Source organism: Macaca nemestrina, chromosome 18 (assembly GCF_043159975.1).
Source record: "Macaca nemestrina isolate mMacNem1 chromosome 18, mMacNem.hap1, whole genome shotgun sequence".
Taxonomy (NCBI): Eukaryota; Metazoa; Chordata; class Mammalia; order Primates; family Cercopithecidae; genus Macaca; species Macaca nemestrina.
The window spans coordinates 2364349-2387087 of record NC_092142.1 but is presented as its reverse complement, the minus strand read 5'-3'; the positions used below and the strand labels follow the sequence as shown (position 1 = coordinate 2387087).

The 22739-nt window shown below is 60.3% G+C and overlaps 5 protein-coding genes and 3 non-coding genes across 12 annotated transcripts; 4 read left to right on the top strand and 4 right to left on the bottom strand.

Moving 5' to 3' along the window:
* Positions 1–239: 239 nt before the first annotated feature.
* On the bottom strand, positions 240–10911 carry LOC105485823 (transducin beta like 3). Its single transcript, XM_011748347.3, has 22 exons — positions 10751–10911; positions 8846–8897; positions 8661–8756; positions 8530–8577; positions 8275–8416; positions 8107–8191; positions 7856–8026; positions 7692–7767; positions 7516–7609; positions 7246–7427; positions 7026–7167; positions 6861–6919; positions 6661–6764; positions 6018–6165; positions 5696–5926; positions 5552–5622; positions 5308–5464; positions 5178–5236; positions 4930–5033; positions 4773–4844; positions 4522–4680; positions 240–4441 (listed from the first exon to the last, which is right to left on the bottom strand). The coding sequence occupies exons 1-22, from the start codon at positions 10789–10791 to the stop codon at positions 4308–4310; spliced, it is 2427 nt and encodes an 808-aa protein (XP_011746649.2). The 5' UTR covers positions 10792–10911; the 3' UTR covers positions 240–4307.
* Positions 545–3943, top strand: LOC105485824 (NADPH oxidase organizer 1). Of its 5 annotated transcripts, none has more exons than XM_011748353.3 (9): positions 545–1003; positions 1795–1886; positions 1981–2061; positions 2269–2359; positions 2455–2632; positions 2816–3000; positions 3094–3207; positions 3449–3566; positions 3640–3943. In XM_011748353.3, the coding sequence occupies exons 2-9, from the start codon at positions 1821–1823 to the stop codon at positions 3941–3943; spliced, it is 1137 nt and encodes a 378-aa protein (XP_011746655.2). In that variant the 5' UTR covers positions 545–1003; positions 1795–1820. The 5 variants fall into 5 exon arrangements, with proteins under 5 accessions (XP_011746655.2, XP_011746650.2, XP_070939997.1 ...); XM_011748348.3 differs by having other exon boundaries at positions 871–1003; positions 1956–2061; XM_071083896.1 differs by lacking the exon at positions 545–1003 and having other exon boundaries at positions 1805–1886; positions 2272–2344.
* A 583-nt stretch (positions 10912–11494) lies between the features above and the next one.
* LOC105485827 (ring finger protein 151) lies at positions 11495–13737 on the bottom strand. The gene is made up of 4 exons (XM_011748356.3): positions 13581–13737; positions 13053–13198; positions 12651–12747; positions 11495–12046 (listed from the first exon to the last, which is right to left on the bottom strand). The coding sequence occupies exons 1-4, from the start codon at positions 13581–13583 to the stop codon at positions 11555–11557; spliced, it is 738 nt and encodes a 245-aa protein (XP_011746658.1). The 5' UTR covers positions 13584–13737; the 3' UTR covers positions 11495–11554.
* Positions 13738–14960: 1223 nt separating this feature from the next.
* LOC112427424 (small nucleolar RNA ACA64) lies at positions 14961–15087 on the bottom strand. Its single transcript, XR_003018968.2, has one exon. It is a non-coding gene; the product is annotated as a small nucleolar RNA ACA64 (small nucleolar RNA).
* A 298-nt stretch (positions 15088–15385) lies between these two features.
* On the top strand, positions 15386–18156 carry LOC105485945 (ribosomal protein S2). The gene is made up of 7 exons (XM_071083900.1): positions 15386–15406; positions 15583–15762; positions 15846–15935; positions 16951–17058; positions 17298–17471; positions 17551–17710; positions 17941–18156. Exons 2-7 carry the CDS (start codon positions 15586–15588, stop codon positions 18111–18113), a joined length of 882 nt encoding a protein of 293 aa, XP_070940001.1. The 5' UTR covers positions 15386–15406; positions 15583–15585; the 3' UTR covers positions 18114–18156.
* Positions 17101–17234, top strand: LOC112427427 (small nucleolar RNA SNORA64/SNORA10 family). The gene has a single exon (XR_003018971.2). It is a non-coding gene; the product is annotated as a small nucleolar RNA SNORA64/SNORA10 family (small nucleolar RNA).
* On the top strand, positions 17741–17873 carry LOC112427425 (small nucleolar RNA SNORA64/SNORA10 family). Its single transcript, XR_003018969.1, has one exon. It is a non-coding gene; the product is annotated as a small nucleolar RNA SNORA64/SNORA10 family (small nucleolar RNA).
* Positions 18157–18232: 76 nt separating the features above from the next.
* On the bottom strand, positions 18233–21050 carry LOC105485828 (NADH:ubiquinone oxidoreductase subunit B10). The gene is made up of 4 exons (XM_011748357.2): positions 20803–21050; positions 18903–19041; positions 18558–18697; positions 18233–18409 (listed from the first exon to the last, which is right to left on the bottom strand). The coding sequence occupies exons 1-4, from the start codon at positions 20948–20950 to the stop codon at positions 18300–18302; spliced, it is 537 nt and encodes a 178-aa protein (XP_011746659.2). The 5' UTR covers positions 20951–21050; the 3' UTR covers positions 18233–18299.
* Positions 21051–22739: the final 1689 nt, after the last annotated feature.

The window sequence follows — 22739 nt, the reverse complement described above, 5'->3', positions numbered from 1 at the left end:
ATCTGATCCCATTTCAGTTTGCTGCAGATTCCTCTGGCTATCATATGGGGAGTGGATTTCTTTTCTTTTTTCTTTTTTTTTTTTGAGACAGGGTCTTGTTCCATTACCCAGGGTGGAGTGCAGTGGCACGATCTTGTTCATTATAGCTGCGACTGCTTAGTCTCAAGTGATCTCCCACCTCAGCCTCCCAAGTAGCTGGGACTACAGGCACACGCCACCATACCCAGTTAATATTTGTATTTTGCGGGGGCATAGATAGAGGTCTCAACATGTTGCCCAGACTGGTCTCGAACTCCTGAGCTCAAGCAGTCCCCCTGCCTCGGCCTCCCAAAGTGCTTGGATTACAGGTGTGTCTGTCCTTGGAGTGGATTTTGTAGGGGCAAGTGAGGAGCATACGGATGGAGGGTGGGGTGGCTGTACTATTCAGGTAAGAAAAAAGGGTAGGGGAGGAAAAACTGGAAACCATGCAGGGCTGATGGAGTGTGGGGCAGGGCTGTCAGCTGGGGTGGGGAGGCAGCCTCAGAATCCCTCTAGGCTTCTGCTTTTGAATAAATCCTCCCCAGCTTCTCTCCTGTCTTCCAGGGGAGCAAGGTCTCCCCTGGGTTCACACGCTGGACCCCACCAGGTCAGCTAGGCCTTCAGCTGAGATCAGGGAGAAGGTGACAGCTGGCTGGGGGCACCCTGCAAATCAGCCCTATGTGAGCAGGTGTTCATTGCCCATGCCAGGACCAGGGACAGCTTGAGGGCCTCAGCCAGTGCTGATGGGACAGACACACAAAGGCCCTTTGTTGCAGCCAGGGCAGCTTCCTGGAGGGATGCCCCAGAGGCTGACCACTCCCTGAAGGGGCTGGAGTAGGGGCATCCCAACACAGAATTGGTGACCCCAGCACCAGGAAGAACCACTGTGTGCCAGGGTTGAATGTGGCTTCCGAAGCCTGAACTATAAGGAAGCAGCCAGAGAGGTGGGGCACCTGAGCGAGCCTCTGCCCAGGCCATGTTTGCAGTAAGTCATGACAAATCATGAATTGAGAGGTGGTTCTCAAAACAGCCCTAGTGACCACTTCCCTGACCTCCACCCCCACCCAACAAGTGCCAGTGACTGCACAGATGGGCCCTCTTTCTCCTACCCCAAGTCTCCTCACTGCAGGGGAACCCCTGGGTTCAGCATGTGAGGTCTGCTCCTCCCCCAGCATGTACACAAAAGCTCACAATAATTACGCATTTAACACACATTTCCTTGCCTATTAGTTGGGGACATTAAGAGACCTTTCCTCCAGCATTAGGATTAAGTCAGACAAAACACTTAAAGCTTTCAGCACTGAGGCCTTGGTTCTGCACAGAAATCCCCAGGCTAGTTCAAAGACAGAGTTGTTGGGCGCACCCTAGCAGGGCAATTACCTCACACAGCAGGGGAATCCAGAGAGGTGGGCAGGACAGGCAGCACTTTGATTAGCCCTGCCTTCTCCCTCCTCCAGTGGCCAGAGGCAGGCAGGAGGGCCCCAGGCAGCAGTTCCGCCTACCCTCCGCCCCTTCTTCAGTCTTGCACGCCTCCAGGGCTGGAAAGCTCATTCTTCTTCCTCCTAGCAGCTCTGCCTGGAAGTCCCCCAATCCCTGTGCTCCTGCCCCCAGATAGTGGACTTGGGAGACAGCAAGAAAGCTGCAAAGGACTAGGCTGGGGCGGCTCCACAAGGACCCCACAGGCTTGAGGCATCGCCAGATTCTATCCCAGAGTCTTCTGGGTCCCCCAGAGCCCTCTCAAGCACAGGGAGGCAGAAGGGTCCTCACCCATTACAGGAGTCTGCAGCCTGGAGGCCACAGCCATGGCAGGCCCCCGATACCCAGTTTCTGTGCAAGGAGCAGCCCTGGTGCAGATCAAGAGGCTCCAAGTAAGACCTGGCTGGGTCCCTAGTGGCCCCAAGGCATAGGAAGGGGGTGCCTGGACCAACACCTCCAAGGCACTCCCAACTTTTTGTCCCCCAGACCTTTGCCTTCTGTGTGCGCTGGTCAGACGGCAGTGACACCTTCGTGCGCAGGAGTTGGGACGAATTCAGGCGGCTCAAGGTGAGTGACCCTGGACCACCCTGATGCCACGGTGGCAGCTTCCCCACCCGGCTGCCTCCCACTGGACTGCCTCCCATCAGTGACTCCCACTGAAGGCCCTTCGTCCCCGTTGAAGCTCCCAGCCCCTGCCATCTGGGTGAGGGACCCCGCCCTCCCAAGGGTGCACAGTGGGCTCTGGAAGACCGATGCCCCCGTTCCTGCCCTTAGAAGACCCTCAAGGAGACCTTCCCGGTGGAGGCGGGCCTGCTGCGGAGATCTGACCGCGTTCTCCCAAAGCTTCTCGGTCAGGCCAGCCTGGGTATGGGGGCGGGGAAGGCGGTGGTTTGCCTGGGGCGCCAGGGACCAGTGAAGCCCAAAGCGGGGTATCACAGCACGTTTTTGTGGCGCCTTAAGATGCACCACTGTTGGCACACGGGGGGCGCACGAGCCGCGGCCTGGCGCGCCTGCAGCTGCTGGAAACCTATTCTCGGAGGCTGCTGGCGACTGCAGAGCGTGTGGCACGGAGCCCGGCGATCACTGGCTTCTTCGCACCGCAACCCGTGGACCTGGAGCCTGCGCTGCCACCCGGCAGGTGCCTGACTCGTCCCAAACTCCCAGCCTGCAGCGGCGTTTGGAGCTGGGAGAGGTGTAGGGTGGGGGGAACAGCCAGCGAATAGGGGCAGACACTGGGAGGCTGACGGTCTTGCTGGGTGGCGCCTCCGGTTTCACCTTCCCCATCCGCCTACCTCTCACTCGTGCGGGCTGCCCTTCCCAGCCGAGTGATCCTGCCCGCCCCAGAGGAGCCGCCTGTCTCGCGCACTGCGGGCCGCCTCTCCATCCACAGTCTGGAGACTCAGAGCCTGCGCTGCCTGCAGCCCTTCTGTACCCAGGATACGCGGAATCGGCCTTTTCAGGCGCGGGCCCAGGAGAGCCTGGACGTGCTGCTGCGGCACCCCTCAGGTAGGGCCCGCCAATAACCCAGGGATTTGTCCCTCTGCCCCTGGACCCGAGGGAGGCTCGAGATCTGAGTCCCTGCCCACTTTTTGCGCACAGGCTGGTGGCTGGTGGAGAACGAGGACCAGCAGATGGCCTGGTTTCCAGCGCCCTACCTGGAGGAGGCGGCCCCGGGCCGGGGCCGGGAGAGAGGCCGGTCCCTAGGCAGCAGCGGTATGCGCCTAACCCCACCCCTCATGCCACCATTACGGCTTGACCGTGTGGCAAGACTGGGTCAGAAGCATCGCGGGCAGGGCGGCCCAGGAATCCGTGCTTGGTCTCCGCACCTAGAGGAAGCCCGGAACCGGTTTTAGAGCGGCCCCGCGGTCAGCAGACTCAAGCAAGGAGAATTTGAAGGGTGCGGGTGGGCCTTGGCCTATGCTGCCCCGCGGTGACTCCAAGCACCCACTCCCAGGTCCCCAGTTCTGTGCTTCCCGCGCCTACGAGAGCAACCGCGCAGATGAGCTGTCCGTGCCCGCGGGGGCGCGCGTGCGCGTGTTGGAAAAGTCAGACCGCGGCTGGTGGCTGTGCAGGTACGCGAGCGGGCGTGGGCGGGGGAGGCTAGCCGAGGCCGGCGGGGCCCTAACCACACCCCGCCCCTCGCAGGTATGGCGACCGGGAGGGCCTCCTCCCCGCGGTGCTGTTGCGACCGGAAGGGCTGGGCGCACTCCTGAGCGGGACGGGATTCCGTGGAGGAGACGACCCGGCCGGTGAGGCCCGGGGCTCCCGGGAAGCCTCCCAGGCCACCGCCCCTCCCCCCACCGTGCCCACCCGACCTTCGGCGGGCGCCATCCAGAGCCGCTGCTGCACCATCACACGCAGGGCCCTGGAGCGGCGCCCAGGGCGCCAGGGCCCGTCTCGAGGGTGCGTGGACCCTGTGCCTGTGCCGCACCCTACTACGGAGCGGTGAGCGCCAGAATCCCGATGCGGGGATGGACCGCGCCATCCCAGGGCTGAGGAGGAGCGGGGAGGGCGGATCTCCCTGGCCAGCAGGACGGGAGGCGGGTATTTGCTGTTCCTCTGAGTAAAGCTTGTTCTGAATGACCCCCACCGTCTAAGCGTGCGGAGCCGCGGGCTGGATCTCTGCCATGCCAGGGTGCGGGATGGGCTTGGTAAGGCCGAGACCATCAGCTCCAGTGCCCTTCTGGCTGGCTAGGTAGGGTGTTGGCCAGGGTAGGGGCTGGACTGGAGTCCAGAGAGATAGGGCCGGCTAGGAGAGCGGCCTTTATGGGTTTTCCAGGGGTTCAGGATGGACTGGAGAGAGACCGGACCGGCTAGGGGAGCGCTTCTTTATGGGTTTCCCAGGGTGTGGGGGTGGCCGCCAGCACAGGCAGCTTCATGTTGTGCCACAGGAAGTCCAAGAAAGCGGCGGCCTGGAGTGTCCTGCTGAGCCGCTGAAAGTGCCGCTCTGGGGTTGGACAAGAAGGAGGTCGGGGGGTGGTCCACACGCCCCCCAGGATCCCCCAACCCCAGGCTGTGCCCACGTACCAGTGTAGGGCAGCAGGGCCTCAAGCGCTGCCCGCACGCCTTCGTAGGCCAGCAGCTCCTCGGGGGCCTCGCGCCGCAGGAGCACACCCAGCACGGCCTGGGCTTCGTGGCAGTGCCGCGAGTTGGTGTTCCACGTGACACAGAAGCGCAGCAGGGCCTCTGTGGGCAACAGGACCCTCATCCTCTTGCCCAGTCAATCTGCCATGACTGGCCCTTGCCCGCCGGGCCACCCACCCTGACCGGCCCCCAACCTTTCTGGTCTCGCCGCAGTCGGCGCATGGTGGCTTCCAGCTTCTCGCAGGCCTCGGGGTCTCTCCGGATGGCTGTGGGAGGAGGGAAGGCTGAGCTGGGGAAAGCAGAGCCCAGTGGTCCGTAGACCCAGCCTCTTGCCCCTGGGTGAGCACTGACCCTGGATGACAGTCAGCACGGTGTGGGGCCGATCCAGGGAGATGGCCAGGCCCAGTGCCCGCAGGTACCGCTTCTCATGCAGCAGGTTGTCCAGCTCTTGCTGCCTGCGGGGAGGGGAAGAGAGGCCACTGAGGGCCGCTGGCAGAGCCATCGGAGTCAGCAGGCAGCAAGCCTGGTGCTCAGCCTCAGTTTCCCTACAGCACAGAGCAGGGCTGATGCCGGGAGGGGCGCCACTGCCCTGGTCTTACCTGACCACCTGCTCCTCTTGCCTGGCCTGCTCCTCTGCCTGCTCCGCCTCGGTCACATCCTGGGGTCAGACTGGGGTCAGATGGGGCCTCCACTCCACCCCGACTCTTCCCTGCCCTTGGGGCCCACAACCTTCCAGAGGATGACTCGGGAGTCGCTGGCCCCAGTGAGGGCGCGGTCATCCAGCCGGCTGCAGTGCAGCCCCCAGACCTTGTCCTCGTGGGCATCCAGCGTCCGCACACACTCGTTGTTCTTGATGGTCCAGAGCTTCACGAGGCCATCCGAGCCGCTGGGTTTGGGGTGGGGAGAGGCTCAGCGTCAGGCAGGTCACCCCGCCACCCCCCACCCCATCGCTGCCCTGCCCCAGACCACTCACCTGGACAGCAGCTGCGTGCCACGGCTCACAAAGGCCACCTTCAGCACAGAAGCATCGTGCCCCTCGAATGTCTGCAAAGAGGAGGGGGTAGGGCATGAGATGTCACCAGGGCGAGAGGTGGGGAGGGCCTGGATCGCCGCTTACCTTAAGACAGCTGAAGTCCTGGAGCGCCCAGAGCTTGATGGTGCCATCAGCTGAGGCTGTGGCCAGCACCTGGTCCATGGGAGAGAACTGGATGCACCAGAGGCCACGCCGGTGACCTGAGAAGACACCCAGCAGCTGGCACTGCGGCAGGGCCCAGAGCTTGGCCGTGCGGTCCTGTGAGCCTGTGGCCAGCAGCTTGTCGTTGGGGGCAATAGCCACGCTGTTGATGTCCTGGCAATGGGAGAAGGTGGTGGCTCAGCACCCCCCCCCCACCGCCAGCAAGGGCTTGGCCACACCCCCACCCCCGTAGCTATGGAGTCACCTTATCATGGCAGCGCTGAGTGGTCTGGGCCTGCAGGAGGATGGGGCCGTTGTCTGGGGCTGTGTTCTTGGACAGCAGGGCTTTGGGAAGAGGCCACAGCTTCACAGTGCAGTCCTGGCTGCCTGTCACCAGGAAGGACTCCTTCAGCCTGTGGCCCAACAGGAGAGGAGGAGACACAGCTGAGCCCCGGCCAGTCCTGATGGCTAGCTCCCCACAGGGCCAGCCTGGGAGCCCACGGTCCAGACCACGGGGACCGTCCCAGCATGCGGATTGGCCTGGGTCACCCCCAGGCACCTGTAGGATCACGCCCTGTGTACACTGTCCACCTGCAGCACCTGGTGACTCAGCCCCAGCCACAGGACCCCAGGCCTACATGCAGGGGTCACCTCTCCACCTGGGCCTCATGCAGAATCGTTCTGCCTAGTTCCCTTCCCCCTTTAACCACTTCGCCGGGGCTACTTCTGAGGACTGCCCTCGAGGCACGCAGGGATCTCCTGTCCTGTTCTGTTCCACATCTCTGGGCTGGAGCCTCAGAGCAAGCCAAAGCTGCCGCTGCCTCCCCAGCTCCCTGAGTGGCAGCCCCTGCTGGCAGGCCTGGGCCTCCACCTCCTTGACACCCCTGGGCCCAGCCCCGACTCACTACCTAGAGCAGCAGACGGTGCCCACGCTGTGCGTGTGACCGGAACCCTGAGCCACGCAGATCACCTGGCCAGCCTTGTTCATTCTCCAGATACGGACGCTCTGATCCTGGGGACAGGGAGTTGACGAGAGAGGCTGGTCCATGGGCCTACTGCGTGGCCTCCCCGCCTGGTGCCTCTGCCCCTACCTCTCAGGGTGCCTCACCTTGGCACAGCTGGCAAAGAGCCATCCCTTCCGGAACACATCCAGGGCCAGGACGATATCTGAGATGTTGTGGGGAGGTATAGGTCACACAGCAAGATGTGGGAAGGGAAGCAAGCAAGGGACCCAGGCAGGTCCCAAGGTGTCAGGTGGGCTGGCCCCACTCACCCGTGTGGCCATGGAGGATTTGGCAGGCTGACGTCTGCAGCTCAAACACTTTCAGGCAGGGGCTATTGGAGGCCACGATGACGTGGGAGTCCTCGGGGCCAAGAAACCGGACATCCAAGACCTCCTCACTGTAGCCAGCGAACTGCAGGGCGGCAGGGGCAGGAGATAAGAGGAGGGCTGGTGCCCGCAGCCTCCAGACAGAGCAAGGGCAGGTGTGCACCTGTTTCTGCAGCCGCAGGGAACGAGCCTCATAGAGCAACAGGTTGTGGTCGGCGGTGGTGCTGAGGAGCAGGCCAGCGGTGCGGGCCAGGGTGCAGTGAGTCAGCTCCCGCCCGGGGCCCGGTGGTCGGGCCTGCGTGTACACACACTGCCCGGAAGCTGCCTCCCACACGCGCAGAATGCCTGTGTGGGTGGGGACAGGGCTGCTCAGACTCAGGTCCACAGGCCTTCCCCAGCCCCATACCGCTGCCCGTATCCCAGCCCAACACACCTTGGTCGCCGGCTGTCAGAAAGTACAGGCCTGAGGACTTCACACCCAGCTGGGACACTGGCTCCTCTGGCAATAGCACAGCGGCCTCCACGCTCTGGAGACGAACTGGGTCACAGGCTGCTGTCATGCCCCCTCCCCACCCAACTCAACCAGCCCTGGCCTCCAGGCATCCCCACCTCAAACACAGGCACGGTCTTTGTGGCCTGGCAGCTCTGAAGGTCCCAGATGACACAGATCTTGTCACGGCCGGAGCTGGGGCAGCAACAGCAACCTCAGGTCAAGTCTTAGCCTCGGCCCCCACTTTCCAAGCCTCCCCCTCGTACCAGGGCCCACTGCTGACCTGAGCATGGTGTGGCCGTCGGCGCTGAAGGTCAGTGAGGTGACAGCGCTGTAGTGGGCAGTCAGCACAGCCAGGCACGACCGGTCCTGCAGTGACCACACGCGGATGGCGGCATCCGCGGCTGAGGAGAAGAGCAGCAGGCGTGTAGGGTCCGGGTGGAAGGCCACTAGGCTGCGGGCGGATGGGACAGGATAGGTGAGCTGTGCAGTCTGGGCAGTGCCTCTGCCCTCCCCCTCCACCCCCCAACTCACTGCACGACACCGGGCGAGCCTCGGAAGTGGTGTGTCCCATAGTGCCGCACGATGTCCCAGACGCGCACGGCCCCGTCACAGCCACCTGCAGGGAAGCAAGGTGAGGGAGTGGAATGCCCAAAGCCCCTGCATCTGTGCCCGATACCCACCTGTGCTGCAGGGCCCTACCTGTGGCTAGCAGCGTGGAGGTGGGGTCGAAGGCCATGGTGGCCACGGGGGCTGTGTGTATCGCCTTCCACAGGCGGGTAACGCTGCCCTCTCGCCAGGCCCACTGAGCCAGCAGCAATGCCCGGCTGGCTGTCACCAGCACCTGGGGGAGGATACAGGTCAGCAGAGGGGCAGCAACACCCTGCTCACAGCTTCCTGGACTCAGTCTGGGAGGAGGCGCTGGGGCAGGTCCCCTCCAGGCCCCGCCCTGCGTACCTCATCATCAGGGCTGAGGTCAAAGGCAGTGATGTTCTCCTGGTCCTCCTAGGGGAAAGAGTGGTGTGCAGAGCACGGTGTGAGTAGGCTGCCCCCTCCACTTACCCCTCACCCACCCAGGCTACCCTCACCTGCTCCAGACTCCGCAGCACGACCCCCGAGGCCACCTCCAGAATGTTGACTCTGGTGCCACAGATGCAGAAGAGGTGCTGGCCAGTCTGGTCCAGCTGGGGACAGAGGGGTCTCAGCCAGGCAACATTCGTCACCCCCCACGGTCTCTGGCTGCCCGCCCCCCTGCCCTTCCCCAGGCTGGTACCTGTGCTTTTCCGCCCTTGTAGAAAGGTTCAATTTTACGCTCCACAGCATAGCTGGAAGGAGAGCAGGGGGCGAGTGAGCACCACCCACCCCTTCAGTCCCCAGGGCCCAGCCCTGTGTTGGGTGCTCCTCTTGAGGTGACCCCAATGTCCCCTGCCCTTGAGTTTCTGGGCAACAGCAGAGACGGCATGGGGTGGAACCAGCAGTACTACAGGGGGCTGTTGCTACCCCCGTCACTGAGAAGTGGAGACCTGGGCTGGTGATACTTGAGGCAGCAGGGGGTGGGCCTGTGTCAGGCAGAGTCAGCCCAACAGCCCAGGGTTCTCAGGGATTCCCCAGTGAGAGCCAGGGGGGTCCTTGGGGACACCCCTGCCGGCGGTGGGTGGCCAGGCCTGGGTAGCCAGCCCAGAGCACATCCTCCCAGTGTCTTCATCCCTAAGGTCTGGCATACTTCTTCCCCTCGCTGGCTTCTCCCTTCATCCCCAGGCTTGCCCAGAGCCCAGGTCTCATGAGCAGCTGTCATTTCTGTGACCTCACTCCTGCCCCTCCTCCTTCCCTCTCCATTGCCTCCACCTGGTCCAGGCCATCGCAGCCTCTGGTCAGCCACTCTGGCCTCTTCACTGGGCCCCCTACCTACCTCTTCTTTTTTTTCTTTCTTTTTTTTTTGAGACGGAGTCTCCATCTGTCACCCAGGCTGAAGTACAGTGGCGCGATCTCAGCTCACTGCAAGCTCCATCTCCCGGGTTCACACCATTCTGCCTCAGCCTCCCGAGTAACTGGGACTATAGGCAGCTGCCACCGCGCCCAGCTAGTTTTTTGTTTTTAGTAGAGATGGGGGTTTCACCATGGTCTCCATCTCCTGACCTCGTGATCCACCCACTTTGGCCTCCCAAATTGCTGGGATTACAAGTGTGAGCCAAATTGCTGGGATTATAGGCGTGAGCCACTGCTTCCGGCCTCCCCTACCTACCTCTTAACCCTGCTGCCAGGTACCTTTCAGAACATAACTGAAGATGTCACTGCCCTGCATCAACCCCTCCCTTCTGCCCACACACCTCCCAGACCTTGCCCAGAAGAGCTTCTGCCATCCTTGCCTCTACTTTCCTTCCCTCTCATGGCCCACAGTGCACCCCATTGCTCCTGTCCCAGCCTCTGGGACGGGTTTCCTATCTTCCCCCCGTTCCTTGCAGCCTGGGCTTCTCTTCCCAGATGTCAAGGTCTGGCTCACTGCGCTTCTGGAAGCCTGACTGCCAAAACGAAAGCAGCCCCTGAGCCCCCGCACCCAGTTGACCCTCCCATGGCGGTGCTGCCAGCCTGGGACCTTCCTTTACCAGTGCTTGGCACAACCAAAGCCCCATAGCTGCCAGTGGAAACGCTAATCCCGAGGCTGCGCTGCCAGGGCAGGGGCACCAGTACTGCTATTCGACAAAGGCTTGGGGAGTGACGGGGCACAGAACTCAGGGCCTCCTGGGCTTCTGCAGACCCGCCCCTCTCCCGCTGTCTACCTGCTCCCTGGAGAAGAGAGATCGCGGGTAAAACGTCCCCAGGCCGACTGCTCAGAGGTGGTTCTTCGCCTCCCGCCGCCTCCCAGGACCAGCCCCGACCTAGGCTCAGCCTTCTCCTCCCCTCATCGGGACTTCTGGTCCCCACTCCACCCACAGCCGGCTTCTCGATGAGCCCACGCTGCTGCTCCCGGCGGCCAGGCTCCGATCGCCGTCCTCCCCGAGAGCAGTCGGGGCCGGCTCTCCCGCCTGGTATCACCGCAGCCTCCGCGACCCCGCGAGCCGGCGCACACATGGCCTGTCGCCTCCACGGACCAGAATGCGTGCCCGCTCCACGCGCACCTCCGCTAGGCCGGCTGCGAACCGAGCTCCCTCCCCGCGCGGCCCCAGCGCTCCGGGCTCACTTGGCCTTGAAGCGGCCCACTCCGGCCGCGGTCTCTGCCATGTTGCCGCCGCCGCCGCTCCAGCTGAAACCGGCTAGGGCCCCGGCAGCCGCCGCCGCGTGACAGAGGTTGGCACCGAACTCCTCACGGAACTCCACACTCCCGGAGCGCCGCGATGGCGTCACCGCGCGCGACCACTGTGACGTCCTCACCGGCGCGGCGCGCTTGGCGCCATCTTTGCTTCGGGCAGTGGCTGCTGCATCGGGAACCGGAAGGGGGCGGAGACGTTTCCGGCCTGGAGGGAGGGCCATGAGCCCTGAGGGTGCTTCGCGGTCCGGTGAGGGTAGACGGGCGCGGGTGGCGTCGCTGGTGGCCTGGCTCTTTGATAACAGTATAAAAAGGCATTCGTGGCCGGGCGCGGTGGCTCACGCCCGTAATCTCAGCACTTTGGGAGGCCGAGATGGGTGGATCACGAGGTCAGGAGATCGAGACTATCCTGGCTAACACGCTGAAACCCCGTCACTACTAAAAACAAAAAAATTGGCCAGGCGTGGTGGCGGGCACCTGTAGTCCCAGCTATTCGGGAGGCTGAGGCAGGAGAATGGCGTGAACCCGGGAGGCAGAGGTTGCAGTGAGCCGAGATCGCGCCACTACACTCCAGCCTGGGCGACAGACCGAGACTCTGTCTCAAAAAAAAAAAAAAAGAAAAAGAAAAGATGAAAGAGAGCAGGCAAATGCCTGGAGAGGGCGGTAGGGATACACCGGTGACAGCTGTGAGGGCCGCAGGCACAGAGGCAGGCAGGCCTGGGCTCCGCTTTTATTGACCTATTTACAAGGTACGTTGGCCCTGGACTCCCCCACCACCTCAGCCCCAGCGTTGCCTTCTGGGGCGACCTTGGCCTCCTCCTGTGAGGTGCCCTCCAGCAGAGCGGTGTCTTCCTCCAAGAAGTTGCTGAGCTCCGCCAGCTCTCGGCGAACGACGCTGGTGGCTCGGTGCAGCCAGCGCACGCGCCGCAGAAGGCACAGCAGCAGGGTCCGACTGCGCTCCTGGCGCGCGCTCCAGGCATTGTGCAGCTCCCGGTAGCAGTTGTGGCGAGCGCGCTTGGCCGGGTCCAGCGTGGCCCCGCAGCCCAGGGGGCAGCGCTGCTGGGATCCTTGCTGGCAGTGCTGCCGGTGCTCTGCCAGGGCCCCACGCGGCACGCGCGAGGTGCAGCCCTCGTTGGGGCAGGCCATTAGCTCGAAGGGGCATGAGTCCTGGTGCCCCTTGCGATGGGCCAGGGGGCACGTCACTATGCAGCCAGCGTTGGCATTCTTGCACTGAGGGTGAAGAAGAACACGTGTGAAGAAATCAGGCAGGACACCCCCAGAACCCCCCACCCCTGGCTTTCCATTCACCAGTAACCAGGGAACCGGGAGCCTCCCACACTTTTCTGACTTGGGTGAGTGGGTGGAGAGAACATTGGGGCAAATGCTTGGAAGTGGGAAGAAGCTAGAAGTTCCAGGGGAGGGGGTGAGGCCTGAGTCTTGGGGAACTGGAAGGTACACAGTTGGGTTGGTCTGGTGAGTGGTATGGATGCCAGGCTTTCCTTTTTAACCTCAGTTTACCCATCTGTGAAACTAGGGGGCTGGAGAGTAGTGGCCAGCACACCAGGCACTAGATCCTCTGAAAATCCTCTGTAAGTCCTCTATAATCTCCATTTTACAGCTGAGACCCCGGGGCTCGGAAAAGTTAGGTGACTTGCTTAAAGTCACACAGCAACTAAGCAGTAAAGCCACGATTCAAACTCAGCCACGTCTGGTCCTCCCAAGGCTGCACTTGTCTCTCTGAGGATAGGATTCTCCTGCCCCCTCTCCTGGCCCTGCCCCACCCCTACAAGGGTGAGAAGGATCGAGGGTCGGGGGAGTGGGTACTCTGAGCTACCTTGACTTCCAGGCGGCCAATGGTTTTCCGGAGTTTATTCACGCGGACTATCTTTTTCCTTTTCACCTCTTTCCTACAGCACGGACAGGTCTTTTGTCTGGAAGGAGGCATGAGTAGGGGTGAGTGTTGGGAGTAGGAAGGGAGCCCTGGTCAAGCTCTCACTCGGTGACCCAGGTGGTCCCTTCATCAGCTGGAGGAGGCATCAGGGCATATTACAGGGCGCTCTCATCTCTGAGGCTGGGGCCGGGGTCTGCAGATGCCACTGAGTGAGGGTATACACATTTTAGTTTAGGGAGATTTCGTGGCTGAGTCTTTTGGCTGACTTTCCCCTCTGTTCTGGGCCACAGCAATGGCCCCCAGTCTCACTCCTCCCCTCCCAGCCCCTTGGGTACCCGGTGGCACCTGGCTAGCCACTGGAAGATGCACTTTTTGCAGAAGATGTGGCTGCATGGCAACCTTGCTGGCCTCTTGAGAACCCCATGGCAGACGGAGCACACAAAGTTGCTGTCAGGAGGGCTGGCGAAGAGGTTGAGATCATACCCGCCACTCTGCAAAGGCCAGGTGTCAGGACCTGGCTGGGACAGTGATCCAGTCCCTGGTCCACATACCCAGCAACAGCCTAGCAAGCTTTGGGCGGGGAGGTGAGCCACAGAAGCAAGTAGAGGGGCTGGCTCAGCACCCACTTTGAGGGGGCAGCTGTAGGGGTTAGGGCCCCCTACCCCAGGACTACTAATCCCTGGTTGGAGACGGGGGCCTTAGCCTAGAATCAGACCTAGCCAGAGCCTTCCAGGTTTCATTGTACCATATGGGGGCCTGCGACCCACTGCCCACCCTTTCCAAGTGCAGTGGGGTCGATCCCTGAACAACTGGGCAAGTTTCTGGAGTTGGGCACACATCTAAGGGCTGGAAGTAAGAGGACCCCAGGCTCACCATGATCTGTGTCTAGACAGCAGCTCCACAGGCCCCCAGAGCTCAGGAGCCTGCATTTCACAGTGGGTGTGGGCTGACATCACAATAGCATTGTCCAGCTCAAGCCAATCACAACCCTGGTTCAGGGCCCAGAGACCCTGTACAGCCCAGCCCTTGTTCCCTTCTGTAGAGGATCACAGGTAGCTGGGCACAGTGCTCACACCTGTAATCCCAGCAGTTTGGGAGGCTAAGGCAGGAGGATCACTTGAGCCCAGGAAACCAGCCTGGGCAACTCAGTGAGACCCCACCTCTTTTAAGTCACAGGGCTGGGTGCAGTGGCTCATGCCTGTAAGCCTAACACTTTGGGAGGCCGAGGCAGGCAGATCACTTGAGGTCAGGAGTTCGAACCAGCCTGGTCACCATGGTGAAAACCCATCGCTACTAAAAATACAAACGAATTAGCCGAGCGTGGTGGCAGGTGCTTGTAGTCCGAGCTGCTTGGGAGGCTGAGGCATTACTGCTTGAAACCGGGAGGCAGAAGTTGTAGTGAGCTGAGATGAACCAAGCTTCATGGAGCTCTTTCCCCGAGGCCAGGGCTTCAGTGCGATCACAGGGATTGCCGCCCTCTTCTCTCCAGAGGGCTGCAGCTCCTAGGGCTCCTAGAGTATGGGGGCTTCAGGCATTGACGCACTAGGGGTCTTCACTTAGGGTCCGACTCTCAGGGGTAGCTCCAAGGCAGTGAGAACTAAACTCCCAGGGAAACTGCTGCCCAGAGCAGGGGCCCAGCCTCCCAAACCAGGTGTCTGATCCGCTCCAGCCTAGCACCACTGGGGCGCTGAGTTCATCTAGGCCTAGCTGGTCAAATCCCTTAGAATCTCACCTGGTCTCACAAGGAAGTCACTGGAAGCCTCTGAACTTCCCATCCTTGCGAGCGCTCTGCTGGCCCCACCTGGCGCCCTTTAGGCCTTTACCTGAGGCGCGCATGGCCACAAGACTGTTCCCAATCTGGCTCCGCCACTTAAGAAGCGTCGGACCTTACATGTCACCTGCCAACCTCCCACATCCTATCCTCGTCTCCAACGCGGCGTTGGGATGGCCAGGAAAGACGAGGAGGCATCTCGCTAGGGTTCTCCCCGCCACTGCGTGAACAGATGCACTTGCCAGGCTGATAGGCGGGTCGGGACCCCAAGAACACCCGCACGCAGTGAGTTAGGCAAACAGCTTTATTTGAAAGACGGGAGACAGCCGAGTCCCCCCGACCTCGCGGTCCTGGCGACGTCGGTCTCAGGCGTGGGAGGACCAGTGTCCTGCGGAGAGAAAACAGGGTTAGGGGTCGGCAGCCGGGGTCAGGAGTCAGGGGCCAGACCACGCGAGCGGCCACACCTGGGGGGAGGACGCGGCGCCTGTCGGGGCCTGGGTTTCACCGCCGCACATGGAGCAGCGCGCGGTGAGCTGAGGCCCCCGGAGGCTCTGGGCGTCGAATCTCACCCGCGGCCACGGCCAAAGCCGGGGGTGATTTTCAACCAACGCCGGTCTCCAAGACCACCAGTGGGATACCGGTGGTCAACGCAGGAGGACCTACCTAAGTGAAAAAGGCAGTGCAAAGCATGCGCGGGCGTTTATAGCTGCTTTCCGGGTGACGCAGATTCCCAGGCCGCGGCTGGGGCCGGACGCGCAGGAACACGCCGAGCCCGGTGAGGGCGGGGCACCGCGGAGCCAATCACAGGTTGTCTTATGGGAGCTCGGCGCGCTCCCGCCCGGGGCGGGGCCGCGGAGGTCTCGCGGCACTTGGTGTGATATAAAAGCTGCTTCCCAGGAGGCCTCGCTCTTCTTTTCCGAGAGAACACGTGAGTGGTCGTGTTTGGTGCTGCGGGTTTGGGCGTGGGCGGCGGGAATCCGCGGACATCGAGTCGGGTCTAGGCTCCCGAGTCCGCGCTCCTGGGCGGGAGGCCCCGTCGGGGTCTTGCAGGGGGCTGCTAGATGCCTAGACCGCACTGACTGCTTGGTTCTTGTTTTTCTCCAGCAAATGGCGGATGACGCCGGTGCAGCGGGGGGGCCCGGAGGCCCTGGTGGCCCTGGGATGGGGAACCGCGGTGGCTTCCGCGGAGGTTTCGGCAGTGGCATCCGGGGCCGGGGTCGCGGCCGTGGACGGGGCCGGGGCCGAGGCCGCGGAGCTCGCGGAGGCAAGGCCGAGGATAAGGAGGTAGGTTTCAGCTACGCGCGGGATCGGGCCCGTAGGCGGCGGTGGAGAGCGGCCCTGGTCACTCGCGCCTTTTCTCCCGCTAGTGGATGCCCGTCACCAAGCTGGGCCGCTTGGTCAAGGACATGAAGATCAAGTCCCTGGAGGAGATCTACCTCTTCTCTTTGCCCATTAAGGTACGCGTCGGTCGTTGGGGCGTTGAACAAGTGCGACCCCGAAGTCGTTTGGGCTGGGGTTGGATGGTTGGCGTCTGCCATTGACCCGCCTTGAAGGGCCCAGCGTCTCGTTTGAGAGGTTGAGGCTGTGTTGCGGGCTGGATGAGGAGGGGATTCCACTTAAGAGAGGTTGGATGGATATACCTGAGCGAAGCGAGAGCCACAAAACGCATTTCAGCGCATCTTCCCACGTTCGCAGCGAATTCATTTCCAAAGAGCTGAGACAGAAGCAGCGCTCAGTTCATGCCATCCGAGAGGACGATGAAGTTTAGGTTGTGGGAGGACACCGTAAGGGTTAGCAAACTCGTAGTCCGCGTGTACGGGACAGCTGTCATCCGCGTCCAGCGGGTGCAGAGGGGAAAGGCCAATGGCGCGTTTGTCATGTGAGCGTTCGCCCTAGCAAGGTACGGTGTTCATGGCTAGGCCAAAGCTGGACAAAGCAAAAGGAAACCTGAGGGGAAAGCCACATCTCACCAAACGAGGAAAAGGACAAATAGGAAGAAACGATTGAGATGCTAAAACATGCTAATCTTACAAACTTCCATTAAAACTGCTGAAACGTAAACGAAGGGGACAGATGGGGGATGCCAGGTGAGGGGGTTCGTGACTTTTTTTTTTTTTTTTGGCGGGGCAGAGTCTCGGCCTGTCACCCAGGCTGATGCGATCTCGGCTCACTGCAACCTCTGCCTCCCAGGTTCAAGCGATTCTCCTGCGTCAGCCTCCCGCATAGCTGGGTTTACAGGCGCCGGCCACCACACCCGCCTAATTTTTTGTATGTTTAATAGAGATGGGGTTTCACCATGTGGGCCAGGCTGGTCTTGAAATCCTGACCTTGTGGTCCGCCCACCTCAGCTTCCCAAAGTGCTGGGATTACAGGTGTGAGCCACCGCCCCGCCGATGACTTTGGTTCTTTAGTTGCATAATGGTACTAAGTTTTTCTTGAATGCACTCCCCACAATTATCTTGTTTGTTGCAGGAATCTGAGATCATTGACTTTTTCTTGGGGGCTTCTCTCAAAGACGAGGTTTTGAAGATTATGCCGGTACAGAAGCAGACCCGTGCTGGCCAGCGCACCAGGTTTAAGGTACCTGGCTGTCCTGGAGTGGGCTGGGCTGGGCTTGTCAGGACTCTCTCGGCTCTGCGTAGTTGCACTTGGCTTCACCCGTGTGACTTTCGTAATGGGGAGAGAGAGAAAAGATCTCCTCAGGACCTCGGATGGGCCTTACTGTGGCCTTTCTTTCCTTGAGGGGCACAACAGGCTCTGGGCAGTGGGCGGTGATTGGGTGTAGGGCCACCAGTCGCCTCACACACATCTCTTCACAGGCGTTTGTTGCTATCGGGGACTACAATGGCCACGTCGGCCTGGGTGTTAAGTGCTCCAAGGAGGTGGCCACTGCCATCCGTGGGGCCATCATCCTGGCCAAACTCTCCATTGTCCCGGTGCGCAGAGGCTACTGGGGGAACAAGATCGGCAAGCCCCACACTGTCCCTTGCAAGGTAGGCTGGTGGCAGGTTATGGGCCTGCTGTGGGGCGGGCTCCCTTGGGCCCTTGCCTCCTGACTTCTTCCCTCACCAGGTGACAGGCCGCTGCGGCTCTGTGCTCGTGCGCCTCATCCCTGCACCCAGGGGCACTGGCATCGTCTCAGCGCCTGTGCCCAAGAAGCTGCTCATGATGGCTGGTATTGATGACTGCTACACCTCAGCCCGGGGCTGCACTGCCACCCTGGGCAACTTCGGTAGGTGGTCCACGCATGGGGCGTAGCCATGGTCTCTCAGCTCCGCTTAACCACACGGGTCCGGCGTGTGCTTGGCGTGTTTTCAGGGAGGCAGAGAAAGGCTCTCCTAATGCACGACAGACCCGCCCAGCATGGCCTCTCTGTTCCTAGGAGTGCGACAGACACTTTTTGGGTTGGGGGACTTGCCTCAAGCACACCACTGACCCTCCTGGGGTTCTTTTGTTGTGCAGCCAAGGCCACCTTCGATGCCATCTCTAAGACCTACAGCTACCTGACCCCTGACCTCTGGAAGGAGACTGTGTTTACCAAGTCTCCCTATCAGGAATTCACTGACCACCTTGTCAAGACCCACACCAGAGTCTCCGTGCAGCGGACCCAGGCTCCAGCTGTGGCTACAACATAGGGTTTTTATACAAGAAAAATAAAGTGAATTCAGCCTGTTACTATGTCCTGTGTCCTGCATGGTTAGTGGTGGTTTGAATCTGCGGATGTGGGGCCAATAGATCACACCAGAAACACAGGCAGGTTGCAGGACTTTATTTCAGCAACAGTCATACAGAGCCACACAGCAGGCGCACCCACAGATGCTTCAGGAGGTGGCAGCGGCGGCCTCTCTTGCAGCTTTTCTCTCTTCCAGCATCCTCTCCTTCTGTTTGGCCAGGCACTTCCTGGCAGAATAGTGGGCCCCCAGGTCCTGATCTGAGAAAGCAATAGAAACAAGCTGGGAACCCAGGCCTCTGCTGCATGCAAAGGGGGCAAAGTCAAGTGGGCAGAAGTGAGGGGAGGGAGGAATCGCAATGGTTCTGGCCCCCAGGCCTCAGAAGGATGGGAGGGGGAGGTCACGCACAGCGGTCCTGGTAGGCCTTGGCCACCTCGGTGAACTGCTCCACTTCCTTGTTGCAGTTCTGCTTGTAGTTGTGTCCTTCCCTCTGCTGACAGGCCTTGAGTCGAGCCTGTATAATGTTGACAATTTCTCGGTCGACTTGGCTGGGGGAGAAAGGGAGCAAGAGAGGCTAATCACCAGGAATCCTTTCCCTGTACCCCTCGAGAACAATTGAAATCAAGAGCCCTGGGGTCTGGCTCCTCCCATGTCAGTCCTAAGATCTGGGCATGCCACCCTGTGGAATCCCAGGGACCGGTGGCCCAGCTGCACATGCTGCAGATCTCCACACTCCCAGCGTGGCTCACGTACTAGTCCCTCCTCCACTGCATTTCGGCTTCAAACAAGCACAAGATATCATTCTCCTTGCACTCAGTGATGTCCGGCACACGGCGGTACTGCCGGTGGTAGTAGTAATACCTGTTCTTCGCATGCTGCCGCTCTATAAATTCTGCAAAGACAAAACCACAGACTCACACCTCATTGGTTTGGACAAGCTTTTAGCTTTCTAGTTCTCATAGGCCCCTTGGAGGGGAGGGAGGAGAACTTCCTGAGTGTTCCAGCGTTTAGAAAACAGGCAATTCGGCCGGGCGCGGTGGCTCACACCTGTAATCCCAGCACTTGGGGAGGCCGAGGCGGGCGGATCATAAGGTCAAGAGATCGAGACCATCCTAGCTAACCCGGTGAAACCCCATCTCTACTAAAAAAAGCAAAAAAATTAGCCGGGCATGGTGGCGGGTGCCTGTAGTCCCAGCTACTCAGAAGGCTGAGGCAGGAGAATGGCGTGAACCCTGGAGGTGGAACTAGCAGTGAGCCGAGATCGTGCCACCGTGCTCCAGCCTGGGTGACAGAGCGAGACTCCATCTCAAAAAAAAAAAAAAAAAAAAAAAAAAACCCGGCAGTTCGTCTCTCTATGAGGTGTGGCCGGCCAGGCAGGCCTGTGAAGGCCTAGGCTACAGCTGATGGAGAGCTCCAGCGTACCAGGCATCATCCTCAGAGTTCCACATGCATTACCTTACTCTGTCCCCCACACACGCCTACAGGCAGCGGCTTCTCACAGACAGCACTGACTGTGACGAAGCTCTGCCGGTGCACCTCCCCCAGCTGCACAGGGACCCCTGTGGAGTCCTGCGGGAGGACTGGGTGCGCAGAGGTTCCAACAGGGAGCCTCCAGCAAGCAGAACTTACCACCTTACAGCCTCAGCTTCCTCACTGGGAAATGAACAAGCTAAAAAGAGAGCTCGAACATCCAGACACATAGGACAGACATGTTCTAGGACTGCTACAAAAGAGAGGGAGCTGGGTCAGCTGTTGCACGGTTTACAGATCCTTGGGGGTTTGATTTGCAGACTTCATCCTTTTACAAGAGAACCACCAGAGCATGCTATGCACCCCAAGTGTTCAAAAAGAACTGAACCAGGCTGGGCGCGGTGGCTCAGGCCCGTAATCCCAGCACTTTGGGGGTCCAAGGTGGGAGGATCACCTGAGGTCAGGAGTTCGAGACTAGCCTGGCTGACATGGTGAAACCCTGTGTCTACTAAAAATATAAAAATTAGCTGGGCTTGGTGGTGGTGCACCTGTAATCTCAGCTATTGAGGAGGCTGAGGCAGGAGAATCGCTTGAACCCGGGATGGCGCAGAGGTTGCAGTGAGCCGAGATCGCACCACTGCATTCCAGCCTGGGCAACAGAGCGAGACTGTCTCAGGGAAAGAAAAAAAAAAAACACTGAACTGGGCATTCTCCCGGTTCGTTCCAGAGATGGTAAATGTGGGCATCTCGGCCATCACCCTGACACTTGGTCATCTGGCAGGTCTAACAACCCCCAGGATTCAGATGCTTCCCTGTGCAGACCACCCCTAACATTTGAGAGAGGCCTGAGGCCAGCGGTGCGGTGGAGGGGTTCCCGGGGCGGCGGGGGCAGAGAGCAGTGCGGGGTCCTGGAGCAGTGGGTGCTGGGTACGGCAGGGAGGGAAGAGTCCTGGGAAGGAGCGGGGCGTCCCGGGATCCTAGGAGGTGAGGTCCGGGGTGCAGTGGGAGGCCAAAGTAGGCGACGGAGCTCGGGGGTCTCCGGGGGTGGGGGGTTGTCCCCGGGGTGCAGCGGGGGGCGGTCTCAGGGAGACGGGACCCCGGGGGCATTGGAGGATCCAGGCAGAGTGTGGGATCCAGGGGTCCCCAGAGGCCGGCGAGGGAGCCCCGGGCTGGGGCCTCGTACCTCTCACGAGGGTCACGGGTCGGTCCACGATGAGGTCGAACACCTTCGTCATGTAGACGACGGGATTGGGCAGCCAAGTCTGCGACGACAGCACCGGCGTGCGGCGCGGGGGCTCAGGGTACACATCCTTGTCCCAGCTGTCCGGCATGGCGGCGGGAGGCGCGAACCCCGCTCCCTGACGCGCTGCCCTTGCCTCTACCTCGGTCCGGGTCCCGCGGCCTAGGTCGCCAGCTACAGAGGACGCCGAGGGCGGCTGCGTCTGTGCGCTGGCGGCCGCGAGGCACTATGGGACTTGTAGTTCCCCGACTCCGCCAGGCGCGGCCGGGACCCGCCTCGCCGCAGGGCGCCCCCGTGTGGGGCCTCCGTTCTCGGTCTCTGCCGAGCGCCTGCGCGGTGCTGGTCACTGGTCTGGGAGCCTGGGAAGTAGCCGCGAACCGGACAGATCCCTGCTTACGGTGAAAGAAACAGACAATAGCCAACAGACATAAGGAATAGGAGGGAGTCATTCGGTTCCCACTGCCCGCCAGGCACTGTGCTGAGTGCAGCAGGGAAGAAGATAAACAGCCCGGCTGTGATGGAGAACACAGGCCGTTAGAGCATACACGACAAAGTCAACAAATAACACGCAATTCCAAACTCCCTACTCTTCTAGGAAGCTTTCCTGGATTGCCTAGCCCGTACAGAATTCCCTGGGCCCCGCTCTCTACCAGGACCCCTGGTGAGACGGGGTTTCACCATGTTTCTGGTCTCAAATTGCTGACCTTAGATGATCTGCCCACCTCAGCCTCCCAAAGTTCTGGGATTACAGACATAAGCCACCGCTCCCAGCCAAACTCTTGGAAAGAAATACAAACCATGAGACCCAAACAATCCTGACATTTTAGTAGTCTAGAATCTTAGTGTCTATTGATGTAAGACTCACAGATGTTAGAGACATCGTAGGCCTGAAAAACTCTAAAATTCCACTGCTATAGAACTTTACAACCGGCTGGGCGGGGTGGCTCACGCCTGTAAACCCAGCACTTTGGGAGGCCGAGGCGGGTGGATCACCTGAGGTCAGGAGTTTGAGACCAGCCTGGCCAATATGGTGAAGCCCCATCTCTACTAAAAATACAAAAATCAGCCGGGCGTGGTGGCACGTGCCTGTAATCCCAGCTACCAGGGGGGCTGAGACAGGAGGATCGCTTGAACCCAGGAGGCAGAGGTTGCAGTGAGCCGAGATTGTGCCACCGAACTCCAGCCTGGGCAACAGAGGGAGACTCTGTCTCAAAAAAAAAAAAAAAAGAACTTTACAACCATAGCATCTTTGAATTGAAAGAGATTTCGAGGGGCACAGTGGCTCACATCTGTAATCCCAGAACTCTGGGAGGCCAAGGCAGGCAAATTGCTTGAGCTCAGGAGTTTGAGACCAGCCTGGGCAACATAATGAGATCCCTGTCTCCATAAACAATACAAAAATTAGTGAGGCATGGTGGTAAGTGCCTGTGGTCCCAGCTACTTGGGGGGGATGAGGCAGGAGGATTGCTTGAGCCCAGGAGGTTGAGGCTGCAGTGAGCTATTACTGTGCCACTACACTTCAGCCTGGGCACCAGAGGAAACCCTGTCTCAAAAAAAGAAAGAAAGAAAGAGAGAAAGAAAGAAAGAAAGAAAGAGAGAGAGAGAGAGAGAGAAAGAAAGAAAAGAAAGAAAGAAAGAGAAAGAAAGAAAGAAAGAAAGAAAGAAAGAAAGAAAGAAAGAAAGAAAGAAAGAAAGAAAGGAAGGAAGGAAGGAAGGAAGGAAGGAAGGAAGGAAGATTTCAACCCCCTTTTCATTCAAAACTTAAGTTCAAAATTTAAATTTGGCTAGGTGCTGTGGTTTATGCCTATAATCTCAGCACTTTGAGAGGCTGAGGCAGGAGAACCACTTGAGGTCAGGAGTTTCAGACTAGCCTAGGCAAC